Source organism: Ostrea edulis, chromosome 7 (genome assembly GCF_947568905.1).
Source record: "Ostrea edulis chromosome 7, xbOstEdul1.1, whole genome shotgun sequence".
In the NCBI taxonomy this organism is placed as follows: domain Eukaryota; kingdom Metazoa; phylum Mollusca; class Bivalvia; order Ostreida; family Ostreidae; genus Ostrea; species Ostrea edulis.
The window spans coordinates 3949412-3964547 of record NC_079170.1 but is presented as its reverse complement, the minus strand read 5'-3'; the positions used below and the strand labels follow the sequence as shown (position 1 = coordinate 3964547).

At 35.5% G+C, this 15136-nt stretch overlaps 3 protein-coding genes across 3 annotated transcripts; 2 read left to right on the top strand and 1 right to left on the bottom strand.

The window, feature by feature from the left end:
• Positions 1 to 5723: 5723 nt before the first annotated feature.
• Positions 5724 to 8074, top strand: LOC125678268 (uncharacterized). The gene is made up of 3 exons (XM_056142900.1): positions 5724 to 6160; positions 6390 to 6555; positions 6787 to 8074. Exons 1-3 carry the CDS (start codon positions 6148 to 6150, stop codon positions 7109 to 7111), a joined length of 504 nt encoding a protein of 167 aa, XP_055998875.1. The 5' UTR covers positions 5724 to 6147; the 3' UTR covers positions 7112 to 8074.
• LOC125654050 (putative nuclease HARBI1) lies at positions 6636 to 11542 on the bottom strand. Its single transcript, XM_056143078.1, has 5 exons — positions 10934 to 11542; positions 10121 to 10233; positions 9206 to 9317; positions 8081 to 8463; positions 6636 to 6900 (listed from the first exon to the last, which is right to left on the bottom strand). Exons 1-4 carry the CDS (start codon positions 11358 to 11360, stop codon positions 8081 to 8083), a joined length of 1035 nt encoding a protein of 344 aa, XP_055999053.1. The 5' UTR covers positions 11361 to 11542; the 3' UTR covers positions 6636 to 6900.
• LOC130047683 (uncharacterized) lies at positions 11525 to 14767 on the top strand. Its single transcript, XM_056143067.1, has one exon. It carries the CDS (start codon positions 11739 to 11741, stop codon positions 14181 to 14183), a length of 2445 nt encoding a protein of 814 aa, XP_055999042.1. The 5' UTR covers positions 11525 to 11738; the 3' UTR covers positions 14184 to 14767.
• The last annotated feature ends 369 nt before the right edge of the window (positions 14768 to 15136 follow it).

The window sequence follows — 15136 nt, the reverse complement described above, 5'->3', positions numbered from 1 at the left end:
TCCCAGAACCACTAAGCCAGAAAAGCTGAGATTTATATGAAAGCTTTCTGATATAGTACAGATTCAGGTTTGTTGAAATCATGCCCCCCTGGGGTAGGATGGGGCCACAATAGGGGATCAAAGTTTTGCATACAAATATATAGGAAAAATCTTCTCAAGAACCATTGGGCCAAAGAAGTTCATATTTACATGAAAGCTTTCTGACATAGTTTAGATTCAAGTTTGCAAAAACCATGGCCTCCAGGGGTAGGTTTGGGGCCATAATAGGGACTACGGTTTTACATGCAAATAGATATGGAAAATCTTCTGATATGGACCAAGGTGACTCAGGTGAGCGATGTGGCCCATGGGCCTCTTGTTTGTTTGTTTTTTTTTTTTTAATTTTTGCCGCGGAACAAAAATTTAATTTAACGAACTTTGAGTCTAAATGATATGAAAGGTGGATACTTGCAAGCTCCGGTCAGCTCAGTATATTCCGTTACGCTACAACTCGCTGCCACAGGTTTTCAGATATGAACCCAATGATAACTACTCGGCTATTTCCGTAACTGGTGATCCGATTGATATGAACCGTGTTGACGGCATTACGTCACAGTTACAAAAGCGCGGTAAATTATAAAGCTGATGTTTAGGGGGGAAAATTATGACATTCACAGCAAAACGTTTGTAAACGGAATCATTCAATTTCATTGTGCACGTAGTGGTTCCTTAATGTCGATATCGTTTTCCTTACATCTTATTAATAGATTATCAAGTCTTAGATTATCATTTTCTGTCAAATTTCTTCAAATAAATATTCATCTCTAACGGTATTAATAACGTACTATATAAATCAATGAAAGAGAAGGTAAGTAAAGCAAGTAGAATTGTAGAGTCAAATTATTTGATTCAGATAAATGTAATTTCGCTAGAATCAGATAAGAAAACGTCCATTCGTATTCATTTTAAAAGAATTTGATGCAGACCTATTCCTTGTCGCTGTGTACACGATGTGGATTTTTAAAATCATAGTTTACGTTTTCATCTTTTGACGTAGCTGGTGCATATTTATGAAGATGGGCGTATAGGACAGTGGCAGATCCAGGAATTTCATAACGGGGGGGGGGGGGGGATGCGCAGTGGAAGGCTGGGGTTGCCTTGAAGCTTTGCACTGATGGGGTGCAGGGGGCGAAGCCCCCGGAAGCTAACGAAATTGTGCCAATAAGAGAGTGGGTTCTTTTTCATTTAGATAATGAACATATAACTAATTGCGTGTTGTAGACAAAAGAATTTAATCAACAACAAAAAAATCAAACGGGGGGGGGGGGGGGGGCTAGCGCTGGATCCGCCTTTGTAGGAGGAGGAGGGGGGGGGGGGTAAAAAAAAACACTCAACATCCCAGATCGAAACAAACTAACATATGGAATTGAGGTGTATCACAACTCACCATGCACCCAATTTAAACGAACAAAAATTGCAGTCACCATTATCTATATTTTAAGACACATCAGCGTTTGTTCGCAGGTTGCAATTGAGACATATAATTAAGTACAGTTCATACATGTAGCTTTGCTTTAACAAAAAGGGGGAAGGGGGGTCGACAAGCAAAAACTGAAGAAGAAAGAAAAAAATCCACACACACTGTTACTCTTCTTGGCATGAAACGACTTAGTTTATTGATTTCATGATATTTTTAAATTACATTGTTCATTATATTATTTTACATGGAAGGCATATTTGTCACAAAAAGTGGAAAAGATGGGCACCCCTCTCCCAAGTTCTATTTGCCGGAAGTATAATTCTCTGTAGTATACGCCATGCTCTGGTGATGTTTGTAATTATATGACTCTGGTCCCCATATAATTTTTTAGATGTATTTTCTTACAGAATTGAACAAATTTAATGATTTCCAGAAAACATCTTTTTTTTAACATATAGAATCTTTCTGAAATTAAGGCCAATTGGAAAAGCAAGTTAACTTCAAGCAACAATTCATTTCTTATTTTATGAAGACCGTTTCTAATTAGACGGTAGGCGACGTTGATAATTAACTTACATTTAGAAATTTGTGCACAGCGATATAAAGAAATTTACGTATATATTTGGTGCATATTTATGAAGATGGGCATATAGGAGGGGGGAGGGGGGTAAAACTTTACTCAACATCCCAGATCGAAACAAACTAACATATGAAATTGAGATGTATTACAACTCACCATGCACCCAGTATTGCAAAATCAATAAACTAAGTTGCCAACAATTCTTGCAGAAATACATTGAATCTTTCAGCACCACACTTTTTCAGTCTACTTGTACTTAATTGACTTCATTACATTTGTATATGGGACAGTTTCACTTCAATGTTTATATAAAAAAATAAAAAGTATCTTATGAATTATATTAATTTGATATGGAATTATTTTTAAGTCCCCTGTAAACTGGCATCCAACACCAAAATACCCCACTGTTTGAACAAATCAAAATTCACACCCTTACAGAGTATGCATAATTTGATATTATATTGTAATCAATTTGTTCTTGGTATTTTCAATGATTCAGCAGGAAATAATTCTGAATCATAACTCTTTTGTAGATAAACACTTGTCTTAGAAAATTTTAAATGAATATACAGTGTATATTACATATGTGTATTGCATATGTATTTTGTGTCCCTCAGTAAAATTCATAAAATTTAATAAAATGAACCTATATATGGCCCCATTATGTCCTCAAAACCATGTTTTAAAACCCTATACAACAATATTCACAGAGTTTTGTCATTTCTGTTCCTGTTGATTTACAGCAGATTTGAATGACCCATTCTATTTTGCATTTATTTCTCCTTGAAAGGGGTCCGAGATCCCCCTTTAAAAATAAAAAATTTGGTGAAAAGCTTACTTTGACCATTTGTCCCTACTACAGGTATAACCAAGAAAGTCAATATTCTATATGTACGGTATGTCATATATATCTATGCATATCCTCTTCATTAAATTTGCCTCCCATGAGGCTTTTTTTCACTTATGTACTGTATGAGAACTACAGGTATCTATCAAACACATCTAAATGACACTTTCAGAAAATTTATCATGTTTTATTAGCAAACACTTCACATGTTTATCATTATTACACTATTGATAGCCTCCCTGTCATACACACATATATATATATAATATGTAACATTGGAAAGGATTTTTTGTCTCTTTCTCAGCTTTCAATCCCTGTATACTTCTTGCACATATTTGAAAACTGGCGAAAAACGACAATTTTTTTTTCATATATCAGGAACTGAAATGAAGAAAATTATTTGTTACATTCAAATGTTGTTTCAGAAATTCAGACAACTCAAAATTCAATAAACATGTATGTTAGATCTGCTATAAAGGCAAATCTAATTTATACATATTTGTAATTATGTGTTTGTAAATTCTTTATATAATTTACTTGTGTTTATTCGACGTCACACGTCTTTACGCGACGTCGAACGTGCATGTCTATTGTGACGTAAAATAACAACTCAGAAAAACAACAATTTGATTTACTAGTTACATAGTTTACACTTGTAGTCGGCAGTGTAATAAGTTAGAGACACTATATTTTGAGAATCGTTTCATTACTACAGAAAATAAAGACATGTAAATATGGAACGCATATCTCTACATTTTAACATCGGACGAGCCGACGGCAACAATTCTCAAAATGTGTCATGAATTCTCAGATGCGTGCAAGTTAAAGGTCAGGCTCCGGGGCCATAAAACTTAGCTAGCTCACTTTTGAGATTTAAAAAAAAATCTCACTTTCTAAACTCAACTTAGACCGTCTCACTTTTGGTGTGCCATAAAGCTAGTTTTAGCTCATTTAGCAATTTCTAACTTGAGACAGAAACCGAGATCATTACCATGGAAACTGAGCAGGAAATTGGTTGAATTATGGGATGTGTTGTTTACATTTTATATTTTGCAATGCCACGCCCACTAAATATTGCGCAATGCATGGAAAATTAAAGAAATATACTGCTGTTGTGTTGTTTTTTTTTTACAACTTTTCTATTGTTACGTCAAATTTGACGTTGTTGACGTCAATTACGTCGTTTCATCTATAAGTCAGCTGCTATTTTATAAAAAACGCTATGGCCGAAAAGGATATCGCTAATCTAATTAGTAAAAGTTCAGAAAGCAGCAACCACGAGCCCTACTGGAGTCAGCTGGAGAAGGAAATTCTTCACGAAGAAGTAACTTCAAGAATTGAAATAATTGAAGGGAAATTCAAAGGCTCCCAGAGTGGGAAATACGAAAAGGAAAACGCGTGGCAAGCGGTGACTGCCACAGTGAATGCGTAAGTACAAGTCTGAATAATTGAAGTACCCCCCCCCCCCCCCCCATTAAAGACAGAAGAAAGAGTTATTAATTTATAATTTAGACCATCAAACACGAACTTGGTTGTCAGTTTTGCATCATTTGTTCCCGACTAATAAATTGAAGTTAGATATTTATTCATATCCAAATGATGAACAATCTAATTAAAATTGCGATAGTAGATGAGCGGATCAAAGGATCTAATTCTAATTAGATTGCATGATGAATTATATAATTTTTTTATGTAGATCTTTATCATACACTTTTTTTTAAACGCTCGTTATCACCGTGAAAAGATTCAGTAATGGAATGAATATATTTTTCTTTTCGTAGCGCATAATACGCAAGTTTTCCTTCCATTTTTTTTTTATGATACCTCTGTCCATGTATGAGTCTCTCGTCAATGAAACGATTAACAAAAACGCAGTCAATCAGAATCGTTGGTATAACCACAGGAGTTTGTACGAATATCTCATGCATGGCTTGGTCAATCAAGTACATTTTATTAACTTTATCGATAAAATTTCAAACTTCTGTGGTACAACGAAAATGAAATGATATGGAAACCATATATAGTTAGATCTACTTGTAATTACAGGTATATTTGCCTGTACCTATGTATTCTTGTGACAGATTATCATGGTTCTTTCTCAAATTATTTCAAACCTTGAATTCAGCTCATGAAACAAACATCCATGTGAATTTTCGTAGGTACTCGATATTAAGTGTTTGAGAAAAGTAACTAGATCTCCTTTCATTCAAAATCAAAGTATGGGGCATATTCTGTTTCTTAATACTTCTGCGCATTCCGTGCGATATGTGTTAGACAAAGAATACTCTCATTTATGTTGTTTTTGAGAAAAATAAATTGACCGATCGCTTAAAAAATCTAGTAGATCTACTCCTGCGTTACTGCAATCTAATTAAAATTAGATTTTTGATCCGCTCATGCAATCGATTGCATGAGCGGATCAAAGATCTAATTTTAATTAGATTGGCGTTACTGAATCTTTTGTCGATGTGCAGAGCGAGTATCAAATACTATTTATAGAATTGTTTCTAGAGGCGGATTCGGTAATATGAAAAGGGGATCCGGGTTTTGGACTCAAGGGGCGCATTGATTTCCAAAACTATGATTCTTAAACAATGTTATCACTTATCCTACCATATTTTTAAAAGAAACCTCAGTACATTCATAGAACTACGTATGGAACTATCAAAACGGGTGTCATGTAATTCCGACTCCCCTTGCATTCAGACCAGGCTATTTGATTACAACAAACATACACAAGAGTCAGAGTGCAAGACCATCATTGTATAACTTCATCTTTGTTTCAAGTTCTGTAATATTTCTATTTTACTTTATATAATCATTAGGAAACACACTCTTGTACTAGCCTTATAGTTATCTGGATATCAGAACTACCCACCCACCCCAACTTATTTTCATTTTCAAATTCACTACTAATTCAAATGCAAATATGGTGAAGTTGGATACTTCCCCTTTCCAATTTCATATTAGTATTACATGGCAACAATTTAAGCCTGAACTTACCAATTGTACACAGTACCCCCCCCCCCTTTTAAAGGGATTTTATTCTCAAGATATCATGTATATAAAGATATTTTATCAAACACTTCTAATTCATATCTATGATCTAAATCTATTCTAAAAGTTTAAGTAAATGTGTCAGTGGAACATTTAATTAGCTTCAAGTTTGATTTATGTAATAAGACTTATGTATACAATATTCACAGGAAAGGGGCATGCAAGAAGAGGACCATTAAACAGGCCAAGAAGCAATGGTCAAATATGAAGCAGCGAGGTAAACATGGATTTATGGCAAATATAAATATTTAATTGTGCATCAGTTCAATTAAGATTTATATAATTACACATGTTTAAATCTCATTTAAGGTGGCTCAAAAATTTATTTCAACACATATGAACAAAACATTTAAATCGCCATCTTGTGACGTACATGTAGTGTCATAAAGAGTATAAGCTTTAGTGTAGTGAGCTACCTTAAATTAAAATATGCCATTTTATTACAGCAAAGAAAATCAACAGTAGCGGAAAATATCCCTCGACAGGTGGAGGTCCAAAGCCCCCATCTCCTTCCCCCATTGATGAGGCCATGCTGGCATTTCTATCTGGAAAGCCATCTTTAGAAGGAGTGGAAGGGGGGATGGAGACAAGTGTAAGCTTGCACATAGGTAAGCAATAATAGTATACAGATTTTGAAATTTACTTGAGAAAGTGTATTTTAGTAAAAAAATAAAAATACAAACAATGTCATATATGAGAGCCTCAAATTTAATTGTCGAAAAGTTTACGAGCAGACAGACAACAAAGCTCACTGGAACTTTCAGGTCAAGTGGGCTAAAAAAATAATATGTCTCCAAACTTGGTTTTAGAGAATTAATGGTAGAATGTCTGCAATAATTGTAGAGGAAACGGGAACTGTAGAGAAGGAAGGACCGTCAATGAATGTAGAGCAGTCAGGACCATCCACTTCCAATGCCTCAGTGTGTTGTCCCCGACCTGTAGAGATGAACACACCCTCTGTAAAAAAAAAAAACAACGCCATTCAAGAGAAATTGACACCATACATCGCGATGTACTTGTAACAGAGAAAAAGAAATTAGAATTTGAGATGGAATTAATGAAATTAAAAATGCAGAAAGTTAGATCAGAAATAGAGCTTCTAGAAATGCGAAAAAATTCCTTTCAATCTTCTTCTTACCTGTCTCTGTCTCATTTTTCAGAAATTTAAATACATGTAGGTAATGTACTAGAACAGGCTTTATTATATTTATCTGGAATCGACGATATGGTGGCATCTAGTTTTGGCCTGTCTGTCTGTCTGTGTTTGGTAAAAAAAACTTCCACCTTGGTCATACATGTACTTAAAGATGTTCCTTATATATTTGCATGTAAAACATTGATCCTAGATTGTGACCCCACCCTATCCCCAGGGGTCATGATTTAAACAAACTTGAATCTGCACTATGTCAGGAAACTGTAATGTAAATTTGAACAGGTGAGCTGAAATGGGAGGGGTGGTATGCACAACATGACAGTTAAATTCCAATTAAAAAAACAACTTGACTGATTAAAAGTATTGTATTCTATATGATATACCTGAATTACTGAACAAAACCATTTCCAAATATATTCTTATCCTCAATATTATTATTACATGTATCATTATAATTATATTTGATTTGATGTAATTCATGATTAGATTTGTGTGTTATTTTGAATATCCTGTCTTGTCTTGTCTTCTGTGTATGTCACACTGCAGATAATTTGTGAGCAATTCTGTGTAGACACATTGAACCTAGGCACTGGATGGTTCATGGTAATAAACGATTACAAAGCAATCAGACAATGGCTTTTAGTTATTATTACTTGTGTAAAAGGCTCTATAAACTGCTTGATCAGTCCTTATTTTAATTAGAATAACTACACATGCACAGTGTAAATAAATAGATGTAAACAATACTATATCTTACAAAATAGTATTCTTTACAGTTTACCTGTGGTAAATACTGAGCTAGTTAAGTGCATAGAGACTACCATTGTGGGACATAATCAACAGTGAACATGGTATTGTTTGATAATGATTAAAATTACCATTGTATGTCATATTCAACAGTGAAAATGACGTTGTTTAACAATGATTAAAATTATTAGTGGTTTGAATAAAATTTAAAATAACTTTGACTAAATGTTATTTTACCTAGAAGTAATTTCTTGCAATGTGGTCCCGTACTGTTTTACCATCAAGAACTCTAACATTTCTCTCAGCGTAGTCTGTGGGATTCTGGGGACAATCATTCCCTCTAAACTGTAGGATATCAACCCTGACAATTCCAATGTTGTGCAACACACAGCAAGCTACAATGGCATTACAGACCCTTTCTGGGGAAAGTCGCAGCTCTGTATGCAAACCAGCAAACCTTCTTTTCAATATGCCAAAGGTTTGCTCAATGAGAACCCTAGTTCTGCAATGTGCACCATTATATCTCTCCTGGTGGACATCTGAGGGATTCAAATATGGCGTCATGAGGTACTTCTTGAGAGCATATCCTGAATCCCCCAACAGTATGCCTTGTATATGCCCTATATCAATAAACAATGCATATTGTCAGAAACACAGCAATAAGACTCCCGCATCTCAGAAGAAGAGTTGCTATTATTATATATACTATAATGCCAAAGTTAAATCTTTAAATGATATGCAGAATGTAAATCGGGCCAAAAAAATATATATATTGGTTTTCACTTTTCCGACCGACCCTACAAATTTCTGCTGACCCTTAGGCCTAACACATTTTTTCCCCATTCTCATAGATTTTGCAAATGCCATCACTACAACAAGAGTATATTTATTGACTTATGAAGTTGTTTATAATGCACTAACAGATTATAAAACACATAAACAGTTTTTGTTTACCATATTATAATTTTTTATTTGATTACTAGGCAATTACTATGTTTTAGGCATAGTAGAATACTAATTAAAATCATTAAAAAATGATTCAACATATAAAAAAAAAATACTTCCCGATCATCAAAAATGTTGAGGTGAAAGTGGAGTGGAAACCAACATTTTTTTTTTGGCCTCGTTAAATATGACCAAGATGACAAAGCATATCAGGTTGTAACTTTCACATTATTCTAACGGGGTCAGATTCCTTGTCATTTGAAATTAAGTACAGAAAAAAATTATTATGATAGATTTCTTTTATAAGAGGTTTTGTTCCTTAGAACAAAATATCAAAGTTTCAAAGGTATTGAACTTCAGGAAACCTTTTACGCATCTGTTTGGTACTACCTTGTTGCAGTAAAAATATCAACATACCATTTTCAAATTCTCTGCATAATAGAGACTCCTTAAACATCCTAGAGTCATGAACTGACCCTGGCCACTTGGCCACAACATTGGTGATATTGAAATTGGGTCCACATACCATCTACAATAATGATTAATTGTGAATGTCAACAATTGTTTTTTATTAAGCAATATATGGCAATTACTTAACATTATACCTGCCTTTTACAACTGCAAATTTACAAGATATGTTTGTGAAACACAAATGCCCCCGATAAGACAGAATTACAGTATGACTGACTGGACAAAAACAATACCCCCCCCCCCCCGATCTTCGATCTCGGGAACATAAAAATATTTGGATTCATGGGAATATCTAGCTGCAGAACTGTAGCTCTCTGTTATGTCAAAATATTTTTTCAGAGAGCTACAGTTCTGCAGCTAGGGAATATCCAGGTCAGTACACAGCGTGAATGATATATACACCAAAAATGAAATTAAAAATTCTGAAACAACACACTCAAAAAAATTCTTGAGTTTGGGTTTGTAAGGGCATGATGTTAAAACCCTGACTGTCATAATGTGAATAAATGTTGTATGAACCTAAAAAAAAAAAAAAAAAAAAAATTCTCGTGTTTCAAATCTTAAAAATATACTGTAAAGACAATTATCTGCACGAAATTAAGTTTTACAGGGATGATCCCTGGTCAAGATACCTGGAGCAGATGAGTAATTGGGTACAAAACAATGTCTAATTTGACTGCATGAAAAAACAAATAACATGGAAATGCGCCTTACGGTTTTAATAAATTAAAACCTTGATCTAATGGTTTGTATAAGCTATTGAATAGAGTATAACTGCATATCAACTGCGACCCCATTGCTTTACATTTTACTACTTTTCAAGTTTATATCCAAAAACATTCTTGTGTGGGGTATGAGTACCTGAATATTAAGTGAATGGAATCCTTTCCTGTTGATGAAATCTCCCTCGTTTTCACTTGGTGCTTTGATCTTGATCTGAGTGCCATCCACGCAGCCAACAACGTTCGGAAACCCTATCAAATACGAAGACTTAAAGGCACATTGTTCATTTCCGATAGTGATATACTTGTACAATATACCTCACCAATTTATTTTCTACTTATTGCTTCGGGAAAAGAGGATGTAAGCAGCCAATACAACGAAGTTTGAATGTAGAAATAGGACTTTGACAAGAAGAATAGCCACAAAAGTGAAGCTTCATAAGCAACACATCCGTCAAGGCTGTTGTATACATGTGCAATGCAAAACAGAGGAAAATCGGATTAAAACTCTTTTTTTTTTAAATTAATCAAATATACTTATCCTCGAGGACATCTACAGCTGTATAGGAACACTGAATTTTCAGGTGCGTGAACTAGATAAACATAGGATAGAAGCTGAATGCATTGTCACGTTGAATCCTCCGTGTACATAGCACACAAACAAAAAGGGAAATAACTCGACCAGGGTAATTCACTCACCCGAGAGAAAAATATCTTGGTCATATTTATTTATTTCCTTATTTACATGTTTATCCACTACAAACTGATATCGTGAAATATTTGTAATACCTTACAATTAGCTTTAAAAACGAAATACAATAACATATATATATATATATATATATATATATATATATCAAACCTTAACATAGCAGTGCAGTAATTAGTCTAACCCTGAAATAGACTGGTTCCCCTACGGAATACTACCCTACTCAAATAATGCAATGCTTACCTGCAATCTCAAAAAAAGTACGTTTGTACGAATCCAAGTTGGCTGGGAAATTGATAAAGCGCGCAGCCATGGATGATAACAAACGGCATATCATCCGAGCAGCTCTCCCTGTCGCTGACTTTGAAATCCCAAGAGACTCTCCGACAATGTTGTAAAACGAGCCAGTGGCGAGAAATCTCAGGGCGGCGAGGACTTGTAGCAAAGGGGGTAGGGAACAATTTCGATGGGTCTGTCTCTGGAAATCATCAAATACTAAGCCAACAATCCACAGAATTGTATCTGGACGAAACCGGAACCGAATGAAAACTTCATCACCTTCCAAACCCTCTAGGGGATTGGATCTATCTTGAAAAATCCGGGGCCGGGGCGCTCTTCTTCTCCTACGGATGATGTTATACCGATTCAATCGGGCAGCTGCGGAAGCCATATTGAAAGTGAGAAAAAAACACGGAGTTGAGACACCTTTCCAGCGATCTAACTTTCTGAGCTCATAAGTGAGATCAAACTAGAAATATGAGATTGAGACTGAGACGAGAATTTTTTATGGCACACCAAACTTGAGACTGAGACCGAAATCTGAGACGGTCTCAGATTTTGGTCTCAAAAGTGAGCTAGCTAAGTTTTATGGCCCCGGAGCCAGATCATAGCATTGGCTAGGGAACTGGAACGTGCACGCAGAGAAATCGAAGACAAGGAGAAGATTATTGAACAACAAGCTGAACTTGAGATTGCGAGATTAGAGGAATCAGTCTGGCAGGAGGCGGTGATAGAAGACGAAGGTGAGACGCAAGAAGTGAGCGAATCAATGACGCACCAAAGAACCGAGGATCGCAGAGATGTGAGGTTTAGGCCGCCGTACGCAACGGAACCGGAAGTCGGAAACTCGATGCGTATGATGAACACGGTGACACAAACGGGTACTCAAGGGAGTTCTCATGACATCCAAGACCAAGGTAACCAAATGAAGGGGCCAGGCGTCAGCTCAACTACTATCGATGTCGCATTCAGTAGATTAGCGTCCGTTCTTCAAGAAGGATTCAACCTTCCGAAACCAGAAATACTTAGCTTCGATGGATCACCCATGAACTACACTAAGTTCATTAAGAACTTTGAAACGAACATTGAAAACAAGATAAATGACAATAGTACTAGGTTAAGTTATTTAATTCAGTACTGCAAAGGTGAGGCTAAATCTTCTATTGAAGATTGCGTTTTATTAGAACCTACAGAAGGTTACAAAAGGGCACGAGAAATATTGTACTCTCGTTATGGTCGATCGCATGTTATTGTTAGATCTTACATAGACAAATTAGTATACGGAGACCAAATTAAGGCATCAGATGTAGAGGAGCTATCTAGGTTAGCTCTTGAAATGCAGAAGTGTGAAATAACTCTTTCTCAGTTAGGATTTAAGTCAGATATAGGCAACTCTGATAATTTGAGACGGATTGTTAAGAGAATACCAATGCATTTGAGAACAAAATGGGTAGATATTGCACACTCGATCACTGAATCTGGTAGAGAGCCACGTTTCTCTGACTTAGTTAAGTTTGTAGATGACAAATCTAGGGTAGCAAATTCAATGTATGGTCTTGATCTCACGCGAGAAATTAAGTCACATGTAAAACCCAATCAATGTTTACAAAAACTTATGTTCATTATTTCATGCATTGTGGTCATCATTCCATGGATTTTCAGAATAGCAATTTTCTATCGGTATGAAGACAGTGAACACGATGATAAGGACGATGCTGCACGTGACCGGAAGTTAACATTGCACTTTGCTTACTTTCCCGGCAGCATGCTGAGTTTCTTAACTCCTGTGCATGGCGTCTTCGTATTCTGCTACGCTATACTGGTAGCAGACAGTGTTTTATTTGGACTTCTAGAATTGATAAGTTCAGAACTGAAACGAAACATTGAAATTGTTCTTCGAAAGTGCTTCCGAGACATGCATGAATCTTCGTATTCGAGATCATTCGGATGGGCTATAAGAACTTTGCTTTATCCATTCAAGGAATATGGCGTTTTCGCCTTTTTCATCGTCGGAATATACTGGCTGTTCGTTTTACCAGTTATCATCATAGGTCTAGCATTTTATTGCGTACCAACACTTAACATCGTGTTGCGATTACTGTGTCATCTGATCATTGTGGTCTTCCCAAATTTCAAATGTGTATCCAGATTGAAAGAGAAAATCAGCGTAGTTGGCCTTCTCAGAAGAGAAACTATTGCTCGCCTGTCTACAAAATCAAGTAGTGGCTTTCGTACTGTACAGTTAGTAACCATTTTATTGAGCATATTGGCTTTGATGTCCTGTGTAATTTTAGTTGTCGAAGTCATTGTTTTCTTCGTTGAGATGATAGTCTATACCTTGATTGGTGTCATTCTCAATGCTTCTCAAACTCTGAAATACATTTCCTTACTTTTCATGTTGTCGTTGTATGCTCGAGACTGTTTTGGTAGCGTTACTCAGAAATATCAAACTTTTAATCAAGCCATTCACAAGGCGCTTCTCGGAAGAGCGAAAGAACAGGTAGACAAGGTGGCATGGCAGACGGAAGATAGACAGCCAAACACTGCCTTCCAGATCAGCGTTGATGACCATAACGACCAGGTTATATTGATGGATTCCTTTCCTCATATGTGTAGTGGCGTCCTGAAATGGAGTGTTCCACGCGTTCTGTTATTTTTAGATAATCGCGACAAACCGTACATTACTCGAACATTCTTTTTCAAATCCGCCTACATTGATCACGTGGGTTGTCCTGGAAGTCTATACAAAAACTTAGTGAGTGCCCTGCGTCAGTTTTTGACAATTATTCTATTTCTTTTGTTTGTTATAATTGTTGTAATGGCCTTTGGAAACGAATACTCAGTTTCTGGTGTTAATCAAATGCTGGCCACACTCGCTGGAGGTTTTCTACCATGGGTTTTCCGCAATGTTCTCTTCAAGCCTCCCGCGTACGTGGAGGTAGACACCTTTAGTCTGAGCTTCCAAAATCTCTTTGATAACGTGATCAAGAATTACAGACAGAACTGGCCGGTAGCTGACATTATTGCAGATTCAAAGCAACCTGAAAGTCAAGATGTAGAAACAATGGTAAATTCTTCTGCTGAAGGATCTTCTCCTTGTGAGGAAACTGGAAGTGTCACCAAGTTAAACGAGGTGCGTGAGAGGAGAAACAACATATTGATTGTGAACATGTCAACCAGGGTAAAATCTGAACGTGACATAACAGACGTTTGATGGCTAAATCTCTCCATTTCAATTGACATTACAAGTATATTATGTTTGATATTGAGGGTCTTTTTATGAAACATCTCAAATGCCCTCATTGAGATATTTTCCGTGTCCTATGGCGATATCGATGAGTTCATAGTTGCTGTATATATGTTGACGTACATAAATTGTCATCCATTATCCCCTTTTCCTTGTCTTCTATATATACTTGTTTATATTCATGTTGTACACATATACACTTGTTTATATTCATGTTGTACACATATACACTTGTTTATATTCATGTTGTACACATATACACTTGTTTATATTCATGTTGTACACATATACACTTGTTTATATTCATGTACACATATACACTTGTTTATATTCATGTTGTACATACACACTTGTTTATATTCATGTTATACACATATACACTTGTTTATATTCATGTTATACACATACATACTTGTTTATATTCATGTTGTACACATATACACTTGTTTATATTCATGTTGTACACATATACACTTGTTTATATTCATGTTGTACACATATACACTTGTTTATATTCATGTTGTACACATATACACTTGTTTATATTCATGTTGTACATACACACTTGTTTATATTCATGTTGTACACATATACACTTGTTTAAATTCATGTTGTACACATATACACTTGTTTATATTCATGTTGTACACATATACACTTGTTTATATTCATGTTGTACACATATACACTTGTTTATATTCATGTTGTACACATATACACTTGTTTATATTCATGTTGTACACATATACACTTGTTTATATTCATGTTGTACACATATACACTTGTTTATATTCATGTTGTACACATATACACTTGTTTATATTCATGTTGTACACATACATACTTGTTTATATTCATGTTGTACACATACACACTTGTTTATATTCATGTTGTACACATATACAATTGTTTATATTCAT